This window comes from Bombyx mori, chromosome 28 (genome assembly GCF_030269925.1).
Source record: "Bombyx mori chromosome 28, ASM3026992v2".
NCBI classification, from domain to species: domain Eukaryota; kingdom Metazoa; phylum Arthropoda; class Insecta; order Lepidoptera; family Bombycidae; genus Bombyx; species Bombyx mori.
In genome coordinates, this window is record NC_085134.1 from 507,764 (window position 1) to 529,458 (window position 21,695).

General features: G+C 37.2%; 2 protein-coding genes and 1 long non-coding RNA gene across 10 annotated transcripts in view; 2 read left to right on the forward strand and 1 right to left on the reverse strand.

The window, feature by feature from the left end:
• The window catches only part of LOC101739763 (ribosomal protein S6 kinase delta-1), a 23,905-nt gene extending 14,793 nt beyond the window's left edge, over positions 1 to 9,112 (forward strand). For all 4 annotated transcript variants that reach the window (XM_062676757.1, XM_062676756.1, XM_038021235.2 and 1 more), the window contains 3 exons: positions 4,930 to 5,170; positions 6,063 to 6,158; positions 6,992 to 9,112. In XM_062676757.1, the coding sequence (XP_062532741.1) occupies positions 4,930 to 5,170; positions 6,063 to 6,158; positions 6,992 to 7,114 (460 nt within the window). In that variant the 3' untranslated portion in view covers positions 7,115 to 9,112. The remainder of the gene's footprint in view (positions 1 to 4,929; positions 5,171 to 6,062; positions 6,159 to 6,991) is intronic.
• LOC134201591 (uncharacterized) lies at positions 6,722 to 13,989 on the reverse strand. Of its 2 annotated transcripts, none has more exons than XR_009976944.1 (3): positions 13,518 to 13,989; positions 13,228 to 13,351; positions 6,722 to 6,851 (listed from the first exon to the last, which is right to left on the reverse strand). It is a non-coding gene; the product is annotated as an uncharacterized LOC134201591 (long non-coding RNA). The 2 variants fall into 2 exon arrangements; XR_009976943.1 differs by lacking the exon at positions 6,722 to 6,851 and adding an exon at positions 12,398 to 12,738.
• The window catches only part of LOC101739898 (uncharacterized), a 127,085-nt gene continuing 117,186 nt past the window's right edge, over positions 11,797 to 21,695 (forward strand). For 3 of the 4 annotated variants that reach the window (XR_009976930.1, XM_062676721.1, XM_062676722.1), the window contains exon 1: positions 12,059 to 12,396. The gene's annotated coding sequence lies outside the window, so the exon portion shown is untranslated. Of the gene's footprint in view, positions 12,397 to 21,695 lie in introns of all 4 variants that reach the window. The other variant, XM_062676720.1, reaches the window with a different exon arrangement.

The window sequence follows — 21,695 nt, forward strand, 5'->3', positions numbered from 1 at the left end:
TATGAATCATTAATAATTTTTTTGTGCCTTCATCACCAAATGTTCTGTAAAATTCTAAGTATGAATAATAGTAAGACCTACTATTATTGTTCCAGAATTATAGTACAAATAATACACCACTATGGTCAAGGAGACGACCACGATTATCACTCAGTAATGAGAGGACAGGGGCTATGTCCTCGCTTTGTACAAGTTTTCAAAATGTGAACAAAATGAAAGAGGATATAGAAGACATAAAAAGACAACTTCTTCAGGAAGAATTAGAATATAAAAGAAAGTTTTACAATTGCTCATTAGAGGCAGCAGCAAAGGAAGTCGAAATTAAGAATGAAGTCTTTTACATCAATAATTAAAATGTAATTTAAAATAATTATTTATTTTCATTTAACTAAAGATTACAGGTAAATGAGTAATAAAAAAAAAACCTGACTGCAAATATTAACTTTCTTTTCTTTCAGTTGGTATTAAAATAGTAGCAAGAGCTATAATGAACATTAATTTGGAATTGGCTATTTATTAGTTTTTATTTTATACCCATAGAGCTATAATTAAAATTTACTCAAACACTCGTTCACTCCAAAAACCTTACTTTTCATTTTTAGGGTAAAAAAATATTTTTTTCTAATAAAAATAGCACAGTTTCTTTTGATAGCCTATACCTAAAGACAAAGTCTTTGTCATCGTATTTTCCGAAATCTTCAGTTCTCTGACGATACAAGCGTGGCCTTTTAAGTACAGAATGACTAGAAACTAACTGTAAAGACTCAACGGCTTCCAAACTTTCTGAAAATAGAGTTAAATCATCATCCATTGTAAAAATGGTTTTCAAACCTTTTGAATGTTATGTATTGAAATAGATGACAGCAGACATAAAACTGTCTTCTAGTGTTAGGAGACAGTTAAGGAACGAAAAATCGGGTTCCTAAATTTAGGGAGCCTTTTAAGAACTTAGGAGATACCTAAAGGTTGGTGAAAACGAATTTTTAATTAGGGGCTCCTTAAATGCAGTTAAGGGATCCCTAAATGTCGGTGAAAATGGCCATTAGTGTTCCAGGTAAGTCCTAACGTTTTTGATGTTTCATCAATTTTGAAATCGAAGCTGTTTGTTGTTGAAATTTGCTCTTTAGGTAAGTCTTCTAATAAAGTTGGATAGTTGCTGGACCATTTGCGTAAATTCATCCCCGCACCCTTTAGTAAATCGATTAGGGACCGCTGTAACTCCTTGGCGGTTTCGAATGACCTTTCGCCACTCACAAGATCATCTACGAAGAAGTGGTTCTCCAGGACCTCTGCAGCTGCAGTAGGGTACTTATGACCATCATCAATGGCGAGTTGTTTGAGTGTACGTAAGGCTAGCCAAGGAGCGGGTTTGGTACCGTAGGTCACCGTACAAAGTTTATATTCTTGTAAAGGTTGTTCTGGTGAATCTCGCCAGATAATTTTTTGTAGATGTTGCTGATCATCATTTATCCACACACAACGATACATTTTTTCAATGTCAGCAGTAAAGGCAAACTTGTATGTTCTCCACTTCAAAATAAGCGACTGAATGTCCTTTTGAAGGTTGGGGCCCTTTTCCAAAAGGCTGTTTAAACTGTGACCACTCGATGTTTTTTGAGATGCATTAAAGACTACTCTCAATTTGGTTGTTGTAGAGCTCTCTTTCAAAACACCGTGATGTGGTAAGTAGCAGTCGGTGGATGTTATATGAGGCGACAGTTTCATGTGGCCCAGGTCCGCATATTCTCTGATAAATTCTTTGTACATAGTTGAAAGTTTTTTATTTTTAGCGAGCCGTTTTTCCAGTTGTAAAAATTGTGAGACAGCGATGGGTCTCGATGAACCTAATTTTTCTTTAAGGTCAGGGCGGAGTGGCATCTTCACAATATATTTTCCGTCGGGAGCACGTTGTACTGTTTCCGAATAAAATTGTTCACACCGATCGTCCTTGGAAATATCTTCAGAATTTTGTATTTCTTCGCTCTCCCAGTACTTTGTTAATTCATCAAAGTTCACCAAGGTCACGTGGCAATTAAACGTTTTCATTTTCCCACATAGGATCCATCCTATATGTGTCTGTTGTGCCACAGGGGATTGACAGCTTCCTTTCAAAACTCCATTGAGTATAATATCTGAATAAACATCGGCACCCAGTAGTAAGTCGATGGGGCGAGAGATGTTGAAGTCAGGATCAGCCAGCTTTAAGTTTTCCAAATGAGGCCAGTTCGATTTTTCGAAAGTAGCATTCGGTAAGTTATTTGTAAGTTTTTTCATTATAAGTGCTTGTATTTCGAAGTCGTATTCAGAGTTTATTGATTTACAAGATAAGTTTAGTTGACCCCTGCAATCACCAGATACTGAACCAACCCCCGAGATGGTAGCAGCGAACCTTTTCCTCGGCAGGCGTAATATCTGAGCGGCATTTTCTGTTATTAAGTTTACTTGTGAGCCCTGATCCAAGAGGGCCCTAAGTTTTACATAAGTGCCATCATAAGCCTTTATTTTCAGTAGAGTTGTAGTTAGTAAAATTTCAGTTTTATCCGATGATAAGTGATTCGAAGCTTGTTGCTGAGAAGAGGAGGCTTGTTGTCCAAAGTTATTTTTACCATTCGCTGGAATTTTTCAGTTCACGTTGTGCAACATGGTATGATGTTTCATGTTACACTCCTTACACGTTTTCGCTGATTTACATTCTTCGTTATTGTGGCTATAGAGACAATTTTTGCAGAGTTTCAATTTCGCAACAGTGTGGTTTCGCTGTGCAGTATCCATGTTAATAAATTTAGCACACTGCATTAAAACATGATTTCCATTACAATTCGGGCATTTTCCATAAGTAGCGTGATAGTTATAAGTTTTCTTAGAGTCATATGTAAATTTTTTTACAGGTTGTTTGTTGATAGCCGGTTTCCAATGAGATGTTTTTTCGGAAGTGGTATTTTTTACAGATTTTGTTGATTTTGCAGTTTCATATGCCATAAACTTGCACTCCAAAAAATATAAAAAATCTTGCAAGTTTTGTAATTCTCTGTGATCTCGGATGTCGTTCATATAATCATTTAAAGTTATTGAATCTAATTTTGGTAACATTAAATGCACGATCATTGGATCCCACGTTGCCGTATCCAGTCCGATGTTAGCTATGCCGTTCATGCATTCCTTAATGACGTCATGCATTTTCTTGAGATTGTTAGCGTCGGGTTGATGTATAACAGGGAGACTCATCATTGTGTTGAAAAACGATGAAAATTGTAGGCGGCGATTATCATACCGTTGCACTAAAATATCCCAGCAGGAGTTGTAGTTTTCAGCACAGACGGATAAATGCTGTACCAGACTTTCTGCTTCCCCCTTCAATTTGGTTTTCAGGTGTTTCATTTTTTGCGCTTTGTTAATTGTTGGGTTGTTATGGATGGTTTCAAGAAACAGATCCTTAAAAGATATCCACTTGCTGTAGTTACCGTAAAAATCAGGTAATTCCATTCTCGGTGTCGACTGCTGATAGTGTGCATTCGACCAAATTTTAGATTGAAGTTGTTTTCTCAATTCATCATATTTTTCTTCGATATCTGAGTACATCCGGTAATAGTGATCGTTAGACCCCTTCAGCTGAAAGTCAATTTCCCAGTGCAGTTTGTCGATGGACTCCCACTTCGATTTTAAAATGTTAAAATTATCTTCCAGCTCCCACTTTTCACTAGTTCTAATGATGTCAATTTTAGACAATGCATGATAAATCGCATTAAAATTGCATTCTTGTTTATTTAAAAGTTGTTGTATTTTTTCAGATTTTCCGTCCTCGCAGTCTTGAGTGTAGTCAACAGAAATGTCACTTAAATCAAAATTCACACTATGTTTTTGCTGTTTCAAGTATTTAAGTCTGTTATTTATGTCTGTTTTTGTTGCTAGATACATTTCTTTAGTTTTGTTGTAAACGTCTTCAGAGAAATAATGTATAGTTTTGTCTTCCAGTTCCAGTAGTAATAAGGCATTTCTCGCCTCGAAATCTCTCCACTGTTCTTCCAAAGATGACAAACGTATGTTGAGGTACTCTTCAGTTTTTCGAGACGAAGAATCTTTGCGGTAGTTTGTACACAAAGTCTTGATATTCTCGAAACAAGTAGATTGAAGTTCAAGTTTATCCATGTTGATGTTATGAAATAATGTGATAGCTCACCAAACTTGGCACGTAGTTGACGGTGACAAGTACAGCTAGGCGTAGTTCACGACACGAAGATCCAATTTTGATAAATTGGTCGTATCCAAATCTCACTATGTTTATGCACTCTTACCCAGTGTGTGCGCCCTTGTCTCAATGCAGCTGGGGATTCTCGCTTGTGAGAGGCCAGCCGAACCGATTCGCCACTGTTGTAAGAGAAACAAAAAACATGCGAGAATAAGCTCGAAGGACCAAAAAAGATGTTGGGGTCCAAGGGGAAGTTTGTTGAGTTCCAAAGAGTTAGTGTGTTGTTTGAGCACCTTTATTATGTCGGTTAAGCACAGATGGTAACGTGTTAACGAGTGCGTGTTGCTAAGTGCACTGCTCTAATAATATAATAAAATAACCTGACACCACAATGACGACGCACGGCGTGTCCACGTATTATTTAGGTATGTACAAACCGTACAGTAAGAGAAGCAAGTATCACAAATTTATATGAAACTTTATAATCTTGTGGTGTCCTAGCTTTGCCAACGAGAATGCACTCGGGCTTACAACGTCTACCTCACATCTGCATTTGACACACACCAGAGTATTACAATATAATCTATATCTAAAAATACTAAAACATTAAATCTAAATACATATTATAATTTTAACAATTTCATATTTTGAGACCCCTGAACTATCTCATAGAAAATTTCGGTGTGAACCGATTACAGTTGCATTTAGCAACAAAAGTAGTTATAAGGTGCTGGTGTGTGCAGCGACCTGGGCCCCGCCAACGTGCTGCTGGGCGCGCGCGGGCAGGCGCTGCTCACGTACTTCGCGTGTCGCGGCGGGGCGGGGCGGGACGGGGCGGGGCGGGACGGGGCGTGGCGGGGCGGCGCGCGGCACGCACCGGGCGCGCTGCACGTGGCGCCGGAGTGCCGCGGCTGGCAGGCGCCCGCGCCGGCCGCCGACTACTGGAGCCTGGGCGCGCTGCTCTACCAGCTCATCTGTGGATACGTGAGTGCCGCGCCGACACGTTGCTTACACGGACCACCTGGTTACCGCAGCCCATAGACATCAACAACCCACATCGAGACATGATATATTTTTTGCTTAGATGGGTGGACGAGCTCACAGCCCACCTGGTGTTAAATGGTTACTGGAGCCCATAGACATCTACGACGTAAATGCGCTACCCACTTTGAGATATAAGTTCTAAAGTCTCAGTATAGTTACAACGGCTGCCCCACCCTTTAACCGAAACGCATTACTGTTTCACGCAAAGATAGGCAGGCCGGCGATATCTACCCGTGCAGACTCACCAGACGTTCTACCACCAGTAATTGAAGACGTGAGTGGATGAAGGGGATATGATACAAATTGTTAATTTTGAGAAAACAGGCAACAGACTTTTGTTACTTGTACTTTTTCGTCCGTAACTCCATCACGTGCAATTTCTAAAAACAGCCTTTAAACCCAGAGTTTTAAAATCTAATATGGTTTATAGGCACATAATACCTTCATTCAATTTAAAAAACTCAAATTTTTTTTAAATGGTCCTTAACTCCTTCATCCACTCATGTCTTCAATTACGCAAATTATAATTTTGCGGGTTTAATTTTTATTACACGATGCTATTCCTGCATCGTGGTAATCAATTGTGAACATTTGATACGTATTTCATTAGGAAAATTAGTACCAGCGTGGGGGATTCGAACACCGGCACACTTGTATTGCTCGATACGAGAGCACTGAACGCCTTACCCTTTAGGCCACGATAACTTAAAAAAAAATCATGCAACATTTGTCTAAATGATAAAACTATTCAGAAACCTACGTTCTATCTGTTCTAAATATATCATTGTTTTATTCTATACTGTATATTATATTGTATTTTTATTTATTTCAGCCTCTTTCTGTTCACCACAAGACTGTGTTCACATCGCACACTATATTACAGCTGCCCGAGGAACTGACAGTGGAAGAGGAATCGTTATTGACTCAAGTACGTAACGACAACACACACGTACACACAGAGAGTATATGTACACTACCGTTCAAAAGTTTGGAAACACCCTATTTTCAGTTGACTAAAAAAATATTATCGTAATAAATCTCTAAATAAACACGTAGTTATGGAATATAATTATTTTTAAAAATGAAGGAATTTTGAGGAGGCAAAATTTTTATGAGAAGTATTTTATGTTATTATTTATGCACTAAATATATTTTACTACATAATAATGTAATAGTTCAATCAGATATGTATTTTAATAACATTTTTATTTAAATTACCGTAGTGTTTCCAAACTTTTAAACGGCAGTCAAAGGGTTAAGTATCTTCGTTCCAAAAAGACGGGTTCTGACTTTTTGGCGGTAACGCGAGGTGTCAAGTTATGCCATTTGTTTTATTTTCTCTATTTAGTGTTTTTTCAGGTTTAGATGTGTAATAACGGTAGTTTATTAACTGTTTAGTATCTGTGAAAGTACACAAATATGGGAAAATGAAACAAAGCTGTTGGACGTAGCTTTTCGGGATCCTCCAAAAAGTCCACTGAAAAATCTTAGTAAACGACCACCATTTTATTGAGATTAATTATATTTCATCACATTTCATTTAATTTCATCCCAGTCGATTAATGTCTCAAATTCTTCATTTCATTTCGTGCCATGCCATGTTTCATATTAAATTAATCAGCTTCATTTCATTTCATAATATCATATTTCATAAAAAAAAATACATATATAAAAGATTAGGCTGTATGGTGCGATACCTTTGTCTTTCCATTTGGAAAAATAAAACTACTACTACTAAAAAGACGTCGTGTCGTGTTGCAGCTGCTGACGTTCGAGCCGGCGGCGCGGCTGGGCGCGGGCGGCGCGCGCGAGCTGCACCGGCACCCGTACTTCCGCGCCGTGGACTGGCGCCTCGTGCGCGACAGCTGGCCCAAGCACGACTGAGCCGACACCGCACCGCCGGCTCCACGAGCTCACAGCCCACCCGGTGTTCAAACGTAAATGCGCCGCCCACCTTGAGATATAACTTCTAAGATCTCAGTATAGTTTGAAGGGCACCATTACTGCTTCACGGCAGAAATAGGCAGGGCGGTGGTACCTACCCGTACAGACTCACAAGACGTCCTACCACCAGTAAAAAGAATGATGAAAGATCTTTTTTGCCGCGCACCATCCGGCTTTGGAATGAGCTCCCCTCCACGGTTTTTTCCAAGCGCTATGACATGTCCTTGATCATATGAGGCTTGCGGAGAGTACTTAATGGTAGGCAGCGGCTTGGCTCTGCCCTTGGCATTGCTGACGTCCATGAGCGACGGTGACCACTTACCATCAGGTGGGCCGTATACTCGTCTGCCTATAAAGGCAATAAAAAAAACAGAACTGTTGGAGTTATGTGAATAATCCTGGCCTGAAAGATAAGACGGTCGACGTGACGATATTCATATCTCTCATTTAACGCGAAAAATAATGAAAGACTTCAGTTGAAATATATAGGAACATATATTTAAAAAAAGTTACCTTCGAAAAGAATCGAAAGTGCTAAAAGTATTATTATAATTTATTTTGACTACTTCCTTTTAGTAAATTAGAACTAAACTAAAAATTTATATACAAACATAATGTACAATAAATACGTTCAAAAATATTAATCTAGTCTTATATATTTATACTTTTTGAAAAACATATTGTTAAATAGTTTTGTGTTCAAATTATTGCAGGTAACTATTTTATAATAGTTATCGGAAACTTAATTAAAAAATAACACTATATTAACTTATGTGTGTATGAAAATGAGTTAATGCAATTAAATAAGTTACTTATAGTATTTAGATATAGTAGCGACCTGACACCAATAAACACAATCTGTAAAGTGAATACATTCTCGATTATATTAAATCTGACTGGTACAAAATACCTGTACCCGCATGAAGTTTAATAAATAAATGAATTCATCATTCATCGTTCATTCGTATTATTATTAAATATTAAATAAAATAATAATTCTAGTATTTTTTTAATCAAATTTATCATCATATGTGGCTAAACGTTGGGCATCCGTGCATGACCATCTGTTGGCCTCAAGTGACGTCATCAACAATGAAGTTTTTCTTAAGCCTTTGAAAAATGAGTCCCATTCCTTATTCTATTGGCTAGATATAATCAAACTCTTTTCCTAATTTACATATAGAGGTGTGCTGATCCTAGTTGTTAATGCCCAAAAAGAAATGTAATGTTATGTGTTTAGTTGAGGGATTAAATTTGTATTTTAAATATTCGACCTACGTACACTTATAATTAATATGTAATTAGATTTTGTTTTAAGATCTGAGTCTGGTTTTAAGTTAGGTTTTATAATGAATTTTATTTGAAATTATGGTATTACGTGATTATATTTTGTATTTTAATTAAAATCGTTCAGCTCTTCGCTGTGAGTCGTGTCCTGACGCCCAATAGATTAGACGCCGGAATTATGACACTCATTTAAAATTGTCTAAAAATAAATGGCGCCGATCTCTTTTAAAGTTTTTCTGCTGACCGTAGTTACAAGACGGAAGTTAGCCGAGAGCCCGCCCTGTTCTTTGTGCTTATGATTGCCGCTAAGGGCGCTGTTCCAACTCCATACAAATTTGAGTTAACTTTTACGCTATCGAGAACGTTAAAAACCTCACACTAAGCACACTGATCTTAAATCGCATTATAAGTAGCGACTCTTGTCCGCATTATAAAATCACGAGAAATTATTTTTGTGTTTGTTTTCTATGTTTTTGTTGAACCTGGAAACTAAATTATACAAATAAACTCTATATAACTGTAAACATTGTATGAAGATGTAATCATTGTTTTTAAAATTGACGTATAATTTAATTATGAAATGATCTCAAAATTGTGTTTTTTGCAAACCGTGAAATTTTATATTAAATAATTATATTGAGCATGACTCTGTGTTATGTTTTTTATTTGAGTTCTTTCTTCCTCACAAATTCATGTTTAATTTAGTAAACCGATTGTAAGCGTGTTCGAAGCCTCACTAACTCAATTTAACTATATTTAAAAAAAAAAATTAAGATATAATATATTATATATAATAAATATAAAAAATATATATTAATTAATCATTAATTAATCAATGGTGCATCAGATCGGGAGAGCATCGACTTCACGCATCAAGTGATCCAATTCTAAGATACTGATAAAGATTAGCCTACGATTTCTGAAATAGAACTGCTCAATTGATTTAATTATTTATTTTTGCCAATAAATATATAGCAATTTTTTTATAATGGTTGCCGTTCCTCACGGAAGTCAGTAATGTCACGGGCCAGCCAAGACGCTACGTACTGCGAAAATAAGTGAAGTTATGTTTGAATGCAAACTGTCAGATGCTATCACAAATGTTCACGATTGACTTCCACGGTGAAGGAATAACATCGTGCAATAAAAATCAAACCCGCAAAATTATAATTTGCGTAATTACTGGTGGTAGGACCTCTTGTGAGTCCGCACGGGTAGGTACCACCGCGCCGCCTATTTCTGCCGTGAAGCAGTAATGCGTTTCGGTTTGAAGGGTGGGGCAGCCGTTGTGACTATACTGAGACCTTCGAACTATATCTCAAGGTGTGTGGCGCATTTACGTTGTAGATGTCTATGGGCTCCAGTAACCACTTAACACCAGGTGGGCTGTGAGCTCGTCCACACATCTAAGCAATAAAAAAAAAAAAAAAAAACACATTCACTTCGAGAAGGCGGCACGACATGAGAACCCTCTTATCGTGGCCGCTGGAAACTACATACCCGATCCTGTAGACCGAATGGTAAACCGTCGACGTCGCCCAAAACACGTCATTACGGATCCTCCTGATCCACTAACGGTGCTTTTAGGCGCCACAAGCACCAGTCACCGTCCTCGTCGAACCCGTCGCTTGCGACGAAGGGCTCGACGAGCGAATCAACCCATAGACACAGCCCACTGAGTTTCTCGCCGGATCTTCTCAGTGGGTCGCGTTTCCGATCCGGAGGTAGATTCTGCGAAGCACTGCTCTTGCTAGGGTCAGTCTTAGCAACACTCCGGTTTGAGCCCCGTGACCTCATCTACACACGTTAAGGTGAAGCTGAAATAGCCTCTCAAGGCTATCAGAATAGGTAGGGAAAAAGCTATCACAGTTGGTAGAACTGTGGCCACCATGCTCAGGATGTAATCTTGTAAATGTCCTCACCATAGAACTGGTGCAACACTGTGAGCCCGCATGGGTGTCGCCTGCCAGTTTCTGAAGCGAAGCAAACATGCGTTGCTCTCGACGGATCATGGTCTGAGGTGGTGTTTTAGGTACCTAAGCCATGAGTCAGTCAATATTCAATTTTACTGTATCGCGTCATTAGTAATTTCTAGAACTTTCGTATGTGTAGTGACAAAGGGAAGATCTTCCACCGAGCGGGTGAAGTTGCTCGTTAGACCGACGGTCTGATGTTATAGATCGGAACTTGTATTTAAGAGAGGTTATCGTGAAAATGTCCTCTGTCAAATATCTTATTTCTATAAAGCTTAGCCGCCAGACTTTGTAGTGTTTTTTTAAACCATGTCTTTAAGAACATTCAGATCGGATTGGAACCTGATAACGACTTAACGGATCCCATCATGGTGCTAAGTTATTAGTGAAAATGGTCCCTCCAAGCAAGATATTTAAGGGTCGATTGATGTGAATTCAATGTATTGTCCGGAACCTTATGCAGTTATTCTTTATAGTATTTTTGTGCCTGCATGTTAATGTCTGAGTCACTGGTGGGAAGTCACGTGCGTCTGTCGGCCTAACTAGGAGGTCACCATAAGTTCGGTACAATTTATATAAGTATATAATGTTATGTATTACTGAATTTAGAATATATATTTACTTCATAGCCCGAATGAGTAGAAACCGCCATCCTGCTTATATCTTTCGCGGAATAGTCATGCATTTCGGCTTACGAGATGGGACAGCCGTTATCCAATTGAGACTTCCACTTATCACCAGGTGAACCATGAGTTATTACATCAGTTTATGCAATAAAAATATTAGATAGAGTTTGACTCGCCGATCGGTGCTATTACACAACCTAATTACAGATGGCGCTGATCATAAGAAACCTCGTTGAGTAGTTTAGTTGAATTCGGGTACAAGGCAAAAAATCATATACTATACCATATATGAGTCGTCTATTATCAAAGGCGGCAATCTGTACATTTGGACAAAAAATTTTTATTGATATGTCAATACAGATTTATTTGAATATAATCGTCTCCTTCAAAGAATACGGTTCAAAACCTGCATTAAATAAAGGTTAATAGTTAACCTGTTATTTATCTAAGATGTCGTTCCGAAGAGTTTTGTGACTGCCAATGGAATACAAAGTCAATAATTCGTTTTTATGATTTACCAATCATTGTCCAAAAGTCAGATTGCCGCCTTTGATAATAGTCGACTCATATAACCATAAAAATGTTTCACAATAAACAAATATTAATATTGTAATGTTTAAACGTTCAAAAATTAATGTTTTACAAAACTATTACGTCACAGCATTCGATGAGAATCAAGAATTCAAAACAGGTTCCTTGTCGTGAGGCCACATTTCTACAAAGGTGATCAACTCTCAGTTTTAATGTGATTTACAACTAGAGTTTATAATACACCGTAACAGCAAATTGAACTTAAAATAAGGGTTATGTTTCAATGTCGTGAAGCAAATAATTGCCTTTTACGAGAAAACGAAATCAAATTACAGAAATTTCAATCGTATGAGGCGCACATAAAATAGAAATTCGTATTTAATGCACATAAACTTGATTATTATACTACGTTAAAAGATAGTTGCTTGAATGCTTGTTTTTTGAACTTGACGTGTCTGTTTTACTGTTGGCCGTTTAATGTGATCTACAGCGAGCCAGTGAATGTAGATTGTAAATATTCGATTGCTTAAAGTTAGTCTTGTCTATACCGAGAGAGGGCGTACTTGTGTCTCGTGATAAAAATCGAACTTTAGTGTTTTAATTTAAAAAAAACCTTTAGTTAATTTATGTAGCGTCAATATAGTATATTATTACAGTGATGTTTTCGATTTTAATATAATATCGTAAGTTTGGTATGTAGTGTTGTAAATATTTCTTAACACGTAAACAGGTTTCTGAGTGGAATTTTAGGATTTTTTGAGTTTGTTTACTTCTGGAATTTAAAGGATTGTACAAAAAAAAAACGGTAAGTGCTAATATTTGTTTTCAAAATACAAAATACATTTTTGTGTTCTGAACAAAACGACTATCATTAGAACACGAATATCTTATAAATTAGAATTTAATCGAAAATATTAATAACAGGTTATGAACTTAACTTTCCGAGTGAAACCTGTCGCTTTTTGTAGTGAACATTATTTCGGACCATTTGTTTCGAAATATGACGTTATTAATAGAAACTAAAATACATAGAAACTATGTATGATTATAAATAGGCACAATTGACTAATATAATAAGATAAATAGGCTTAGACAAAATAAGCAGTCGAGTACAATTTTCTCTTCCGTTTTCTTCGACGAGCTCCAACTTCGTAAAAAAATTTTAGAATTATTGAGTCTCTTTTTTCAAAATGTTATAATAAAACAAAACTTAGAAGCACGTATTTATCGCTGCCCACCACTATGTTTTCAGTTTTTTTCTGAATGTAATCTACCTAGTGTTTTTACAAAATTAATGACGCGGTAAGCGGCAAACACGGGGAAATAAAAAGCTGATTGAATGCAAAAAGACTTCAAAACAGAGAACACAAAGAGACAACTCTCTTTTTCGCTCTGTCTCTCTTTCTCTACTTTTTTACACACTTAATACTTATTCTCTCCTAACATTATTAATATCTAGATTTAATAGGTTTAATCTTAAAATGCTGGTCAACGCAATACCACGAACCATATACCAAGACCTACATCCGTTTTTTAATATAAGCATATAAAATTTATATAATCTTATTTTACAATTACGAAGCTAGTATAAAAAGTAAATTTGTCGAAAGACTTCATAACGATGGTATCTACTTACTTCCTGGCTTTTAGTTTACTATTAAAGGAAATATGCAGCTAGAGCGGCTTGCGTCCCGCGCTTTCAAGCACACAATACCAAGCTATTTATTGAATTGCTGTATCCCCGCATTGTGCCATTTGTGCTAAAACAAATCAACTCTCAAAACTAGTAAACAAAATGCGGCACAAAATGAATGTGATATGCTGTATTTTAGAAAATTCCTCTACTTAACTTGAACCCTTGAGTTGGAACATCGTGGAGTGAGAGTGGATAAATGAATGAATACAAATGAGTAGACTAATATTCACCTTCGCTGGAGCCTTACGTGCGGCATGATAAGTAAAAGGTATCACAGTCCTAACTGATCACTAAATGATTTTCACTTTTCCCTTTTACGCGTTTCACGCTAATTATTGATACACGTCTTTACAAATACTCATATACACACTTAAATATGTTCTGATTTTTAAGAAACCAAATTAGACATTTTATTATTTGTGAACAAAAAATCATTTCCCGCTAAAATTAAAAAAAAAACCACTCACTTTTTTAACTACATATTTCGGTATCCGAACACGCAAAGGGAAATAATTACAAACAACCCAGTCTAAAAATTGTCGTATCACATGAGATAAACTGTTGTTTCCTTGTTTATTATTTGATTTAACAAAACAATCTTGCTGCATTTGAAAGTGCTAACGACGAATAAAAAACTTGACCGTGAAATTTGCAATGACGCTGTTTTGCACGCGCTGTAATAACGTGTTACGCCGCTATTACTAGTAAATAACCGCGTTGTAGTGAAATAAAAAGAGCATTTAGTTCTCAATAACATATTTCAATGCTCGATTTCATATTACACACTCCGTTAACAATTTCAACGAGGTTTTATTTAAGGTATCGACTGCACAAGCTGAAATATGTCATTCGCAGATCAACACTGAAACTATTAGTGATCCGATACCTACCATTTAAATCTTATTATTTATTCGTAGATTTAAATAACATCATGTTAACAGATAAAGAAACGTAAACAACTATAAAACCTTTTTCAATTGAACTAAAAAACTAAGTAATATGTACACATACAAACCAAGTTTTTTATTTGCTGTGTTTTATTTTAATCTAAAAGCACTTTCGCGTTTAATGTTAAACATTGAATAAATTAACGAACATTTTAATTCAAAATAAAATATTAATCATAAAGCATACACAGATGTTTTAGATATTAATCATCGTTGTATGTTATATATCGGAATACACACTATATTGAACGATAACAAAACTCTTTGATACATACATGTGTATATAGTAAATTCGATATTCGTCAGGTTAGAGCCTCGTGAGCTCCCCTATAACCAATCTATTAAAACGCCTCGAGGTTACTGGAATAGGTAGGATATACGATATACACATCCCACGAATGTCACATCTAGGCTTATTTATGCAACAAATCTTTCCTCTTTATAATATTAGTATAGATTAGTATCGAAATACTTTGATTAGTTCACGGTCGCGAAGTATGGAACGAGATCCGCTTGATCGTCAATCAAGATAAATTTGAATTTGAAACGGGCTAATCACTGAACGACCGAATTTCAGAACGCTAGAACTCCAGTCTCGGTTCTTTTGGGTTCTTCAAGCACCGGTCACCGTCCTCGTCAAACTCGTCGACTCCGAAGAAGAGTTCGACGTGCGAACTAGCCTATAGACACAACCCATTGAGTTTCTTGCCGGATATCTTCTCAGTGGGTCGCGGTTCCGATCCAGTGGTAGATTCAGCGAAGCGCTGCTCTTGCTAGGGCTAGTGTTAGCAATTCTCTTAGATTGAGCCCGTGAGCTTATCTACCGGTCAGTGTGAAGTTGGAATTGGAACGATTAGGTAGAAAAACGTAACGTGGGACGCCCCCTGGCTAGGTGGTGCGATGACCTCCGCAGGGTGGCTGGCAAGAAGTGGATGAGGAGAGCCACAGACCGGGCTTAGTGGTGTGGATGGGGAGAGGCCTATATCCAGCAGTGGACGACTGTGGGCTGTTGATGATGATGATGATGAGGTAGAAAAAAGCAGTAGAAGCGTTTTTAGTATTTTTGTATTCTTAGCACTCTCAGTTAGTACCTATAGTTCTTAGTATACTTAGTTAATCGGTTTTCTTGAGTCGTAGAAATAATGAAAACTACAAAAGTAGTTCGTATTACGTAATAAAAAAAAGTAGTAAGTAATCTAGCGTTTTTTATTTGTCATTATATTATTTTCAACTGTTTTCGTTGTCAGTAGTACAGTCTAGAAGTATTCTTTATTGGATCACAGGTGAGCTCACAGCCCGCCTCATTTACTGTGGCTGCCACAGACCACAGATACCATATCACTACCGCCACCCGCGTTCGAAAAAGCGGGAAAATGTCAGCGTTTAAGAAAGAAAAATCGTGAAAATTAAATCGTACGGAATTAAAAACCACTGTATGAATCAGATTGCGATTTCGTTAGGTTTTTATTGGCATATTGATCTGTAAAAGACACAATTAGTAGTAATAGCATTCATTAGTGGTTTTTCGAATATTTTATAGGCTTTGCTTCGCCCGGTAAATCTAGTATGACCCCTCGAGGTCACTAGAATAGGTAGGGAAAAAAAGGGCATTGAAGCCCGTTAGTATACGGCCCGTCTCGCAATGTATTGTTTTCCTCTAATTCATCTATACTAATATTATAAAGAGGAAAGATTTGTTTGTTTGTTTGTATTGAATAGGCTCCCAAACTACTGTACCGATTTGAATTCTTTGAATTTGAATTCTTTCACTGATTGGAAGCTACACCATGGTCGAGTGACATAGGATATAATCTTTTTTTTTAAAAATTAGGGATCTTTACCAAATCTCCAATAATGTAAGGCAAGGTGTAAAAAAAATACCTAAAATATTCTTTACATCGCGTGCCCTGCGAAAATTATTGATGATTGAATAAAATAATGTACTACGACTTTGTAGAACACATTATTAATTACAAAAAGTATCGCGACAGCGTATGAGTCGACTATTATCAAAGCCGGCAATGTGACTTTTGGATAATTATTGGTAAATCAGAAAAACGAATTATTGACTTTGTATTCCACTGGCAGTCACAAAACTCTTCTGAACGACATCTTAGATAAATAACAGGTTAAGTATTAACCTTTATTTAATGCAGGTTTTGAACCGTATTCTTTGAAGGAGACGATTATATTCAAATCAATCTGTATTGAAATATCAATAATTTTTTTTTGTCCAAATGCACAGATTGCCACCTTTGATAATAGACGACTCATATGTCTAACCATTGTAGTTATGCCGCAATAAGTGTTCCTTTATTTAAAAAAATAAAACAACGTCAAATATCGTTGAAATTTTTGTTAAAGACCCGAGCGGAGCCGGAGCGGGCCGCTAGTTATAATATAACTCAAAACGTCTCCCTGTAAAATAGCATATTTTTTTGTAGTAAATTAGTAGCTGATATAAGCAAAAACTCACTCTCGACCGGGGCTGGGCGTGGCGAGAACAAACAAAGATTCACGGGCTATTTACATAAAGTTACGTAAGGGAAAGCTGGTAAATTGAACGCTAACTTATATTCTGAACACGTTGGAAGAGCGTTTTTTAGAAATTAACAGGTTTTTTTTACTTTTTTTTTAGCGAATACTAATTGTATTTAAGCATGATTTATATAACGAAATGTATGGGAATTTCTTTTACGTTGAAATTAGTTAGGATCCAAGTAATGTAATCAATGATTTTTACGTTTCATTCCAGAGTTAAAAAGGACAATAAAATTTAATGATTACCAATATAAATGTATAACTTTTATTGGTGGTAGGACCTCTTGAGTTCGCACGGGTAGGTACCACCATCCCGCCTATTTCTGCCGTGAAGCAGTAATGCGTTTCGGCTTGAAGGGCGGGGCAGCCGTTGTGACTATACTTGAGACCTAAGAACTTATATCTCAAGGTGGGTGGCGCATTTACGTTGTAGATGTCTATGGGCTCCAGTAACCACTTAACACCAGGTGGGCTGTGAGCTCGTCCACTCATCTAACCAATAAAAAAAAAACATTTATTTTACATTTTATAAGCTACTGAGTGACCTCACAAAGAGAATTTCCTTATGTTCTTACAACAACACATTGTATCATGGGAGACAGCTATGGGAAAAACTGACATGACAATTAACAATAACTTGTACACCATACATACAATGAACAATCTCGTATTTTGCAAGTTTTGTATTTGGAGCGGTATTCTGAAATGAGAGATAAACAATCATTGAACGAATACAATGATTCGACTCATGTGGGTCCATCTAGTGTACAGTGTTTGCTGTAGCCCATAGACATCACAAAGCCACTGCTTTGAGACATGAGGTCGGGATAAGCAAGATCGTGGAAAAGTGCGGGCTCACAAATCGCCTCACACCTTGCTGCCTATTCTCCGGTAAATCGCTTAGTCTCCTTTGACGAGACACCCACGGGAAGACATAGTGTGCTAGCCACTACGCCAGCTTTCGGGGAACTTTTTTAATTATATACATAACGGCAAGCCAATCGCGGCACACGATGCCTACAATAATATACCCGGGTCAATCACGTGAACTTTGTGTTTCTTTCTTTGTGGTCTATCTCATTCTCTCACCGGCTGAATCCTATACATTTATGTGTCTGTGTCTCTATGGACTTATTTTTTCGTTTCGTTTCGTTTCATTTCGTTTCATCGAGTTGGAAATCACAACGATTCTAAAGAAGTTTCATTTCAATATATACTTTTTACAAAAGTTTCATTTTTACCTCACAAATATTCATTTTACTCCATTTGGGGTAATTTACCCAAATTTACGCAATCAAAATCATGAATGAATTTTTATATGAGAACGGATAGTTCGCTCTGTCTCGCAAAAGAGTTTTGAAACCGGACCTTTATTCATGGCAATAACTAATGCAACAACTACAAATATGGATGACTCAATTCAAATAAAGGGAGATCGCACTCCTATTAAATTGTGTTCGGGTATATTTGGATATATTGTGTTCAGATTTCGGTCCTATTCCTATTGCAGTATTTTTTTAGATATTTCTTAACTAAGATCTGATCCAATTAGGAATCGATTTTAATAATCACCAGTAATAATCATATTCACTTGAAGAGGTTTATGTAATCAAAAATTGTGCACGATTCCGTATTCAGAACAATTTATGTGTACGTCCATTCAATCGAAAATAGAAAGGTATAAACAAACACAGGGTCTCGTTGTTATTCATAAATAACAGCACTTCCCGCAAAGTGTTTTCTAATTTCTGTTCGGGTGATTTAGTTATAGACTTAGTTATTTAGTATAGATTATAGATTTAGTTATTTTGGTAGGCAGCGGCTTGGCTCTGCCCCTGGCATTGCTGAAGTCCATGGGCGACGGTAACCACTCACCATCAGGTGGGCCGTATGCTCGTCCGCCTACAAGGGCAATAAAAAAAAAAAAAAAAGACTCCATAGTTGTTCAAACGTTAACAGTGCATTATTGCAATAAAAAATTATCTCTGCAACAAAATGAGATGAATTCCGGCTCTAATCGCTAGATATATTATGATAATACGCTAGTAATTAAGCTTAGGGCTTACTAATATGCAGTAGAAGGGGAATTACCTAACCGTCAGCCCGCTGAGTTTCTCGCCGGATCTTCTCAACGGGTCCCGATTCCGATCCGGTAGTAGATTCATTCGCGAAGCAATTGCTCTTGAGTTGTTAGATCACCTTTGGTCGGGCAGTTGTTACCAAATCCCACCCCTCCTGGCTGAGCCTTTGCTCGCCCACATATCCTGGCGAAACTAGAAAGGCCTTCGGGCCACCAGTAATCTTTCCATCATAAAAAAAATAAAGGGAATTGAGAAGTGCACGAATGAGGTTTAACTGCAAATGAGTTTTGGGTTTGGGCATCGCTGCGCTGTGGAGCAACCATAACGGCCTTTTTTTCCCTACCTATGCTGAGAGCCTTGAGAGGCTATATCAGCGTTACCCTACTGTAGTTGAGCTTACGGGGCTCAAACCGGAGGTGTTGCTAACACTGGCCATAGCAAAAGCAGTGTTTCGCAGAATCTACCACCGGATTGGAAACGCGACCCACTGAGAAGATCCGGCGAGAAACTCAGTGGGCTGTGTCGCAAGCTTCGTACCTAAAAGCACCATTAATGGATAGGGAGGATCCGTAATGACGTGTTTAGGGCGACGTCGATTGCTTACCATTCGGTCTACAGGATCGGGTGATCTGCAGGTTGCGTGTTCCCTCCCAAGGCGCGCCACCTAGCTGTAGCCACATGAACGTAAATATAATAATTACCAATTATTTTAATCTTTCGCGGCCATCTGTTATACATTACACACACTATTACTTAAGGGGTTTTTGCCACCATTTTCACAATTCTTCAGTTTCATAATCACGGGTAGGCTTAGAGCTTCTGAGAGCCTGCGAAAATTTTTTTGATAAAAGGTTAATAAATAAATTATTATTATTATAAAAGCGTAGCCTTGTTTAAAAAAGTAACTTTAAAGTAAAATTGAATTTTAATTGGTTAAAGAAGTATTACGAATGCAGTCCATCTTAGTTTCGAGCTAATCAGCCTAGTCCTCAAGTAATTCATCGTCATCATCATCCGCCCACAGTCGTCCACTACTGGCGGTAGGACCTCTTGTGAGTCCGCGCGGGTAGGTACCACCACCCCGCCTATTTCTGCCGTGAAGCGGTGGTGCGTTTCGGTTTGAAGGGTAGGGCAGCCGTTGTAACTATACTGAGACCTTAGAACTTATATCTTGAGGTGGGTGGCGCATTTACGTTGTAGATGTCTATGGGCTCCAGTATACATTTAACACCAGGTGGGCTGTGAGCTCGTTCACCCATCTAAGCAATAAAAAAAAAATTATAAGCTGCTATGTATAAAGACAATGCGTTCGGGAATGCTTTAGTCTGACTTTCTATATATATTGTGCTGGTATTGAGGGGCATGTGTAACAGTTCCAAGCAATGGTGTTTGTGTAATGACCGGCCGCAGTACCCAACACTGAGCACCGAGCACGTAGTGTAGAGATATAACGCAACGCATGAGAGAGCGCGCCATTTCTTAGGTACTTACTATGGGACGTACTGAGATGAATTGTTGCGAAGTTAATTATGGAATAATTATGCAAAAGAGGAAAATTCAATTTCGGCCATTGAACTCACGTTACGTTGTGACAACGACCTACGACGATACTGTAGCGTGTAACCATAGATAATCTATATATTAATAGGTACGTGAAGCAAAAACTTTCTACCCCTTTTTACGAAAATTGCGTAGAGCTCCGTCTGTGAAATTATCCGAGTATGAAATTTCCCACACTTATAGAGAATATAGAGGAGTGCAGAATGTTAAATAACAGTTCAGCTTTGCATAAAAAATACATTAAATCAATAAATGAAAACATTACACACACTACCTATAGGGTGACTATATTTTTATTTTCCCACATTTGCGCACTTTCACAGATATTAAACAGTTAATAAACCACCGTTATTACACATTTAAACCTGAAGAAACACTAAATAGACAAAATAAAACAAATCACACAACTTCATTCCTCGCGTTTCCGCTAAAAAGTCCAGTAGTTTTAATTAAGCCGTTTTAGCCATAGATAATAACACTTAATATTTGAGAGCTCTAGCAGTAGGCAACAGTTTGATGGAATCCTGGTGTTGCTGAACTCTATTTACCATCGATTGTTTGCTTCTCTGACTAAAATGAGAAGATCTACATTAGAGAACCTGTGGTTATCTATATTTTTGTTCTAAGATTTTAACAGACGCCAAATTCAAAGATTGCTCTGTATTTCCATGTAAATACAGATGAAATAGTAACCCGTATTTTAAATTGCTAATTCAGAACCGGATTTTGCTTTAACATTACGTTGATTATGAAGAATAAAAATCAATATATCTTTATTTTAAAATTTAAATCTAAAAGCTATTCATGATTATTTGTTTTTTGCTTAATTACAAGAAAAATTCATGTGTCTAATGTATATGAAAAGCTAAACAAGAAGCACGCCCTATCTTAAGCAGATAAAGGATTCATCGTAGTAAAAATAAGACTTTCAATCAATCATAATAAGCTCTCCGCCCGCAGCTTTGCTCGCGTGAACTAAACTTTCTCTTCAGATTTGGCCAGCTTAGCCATGAATGCGTCAGGGATGGATTTTTTGACGTTTCTCAGTTGTAGTCCAGTTGTTTTATCCGGATTATATAGAAACTACATAATAAAACATTCTTATTCTATCGCTCCTTTTATTACTGAAAACTATATCAAGAAAGGTTGCGTAGTTCAAAACAAGTGAGAGGAAAATGGAATATAATAATATGTACATACAAACATAGTGAATTCTTATTATTAGTAGATAAACGAAACCCTTAAGTAACCCAAATGCGAACCTGTCGACTTTGCAACC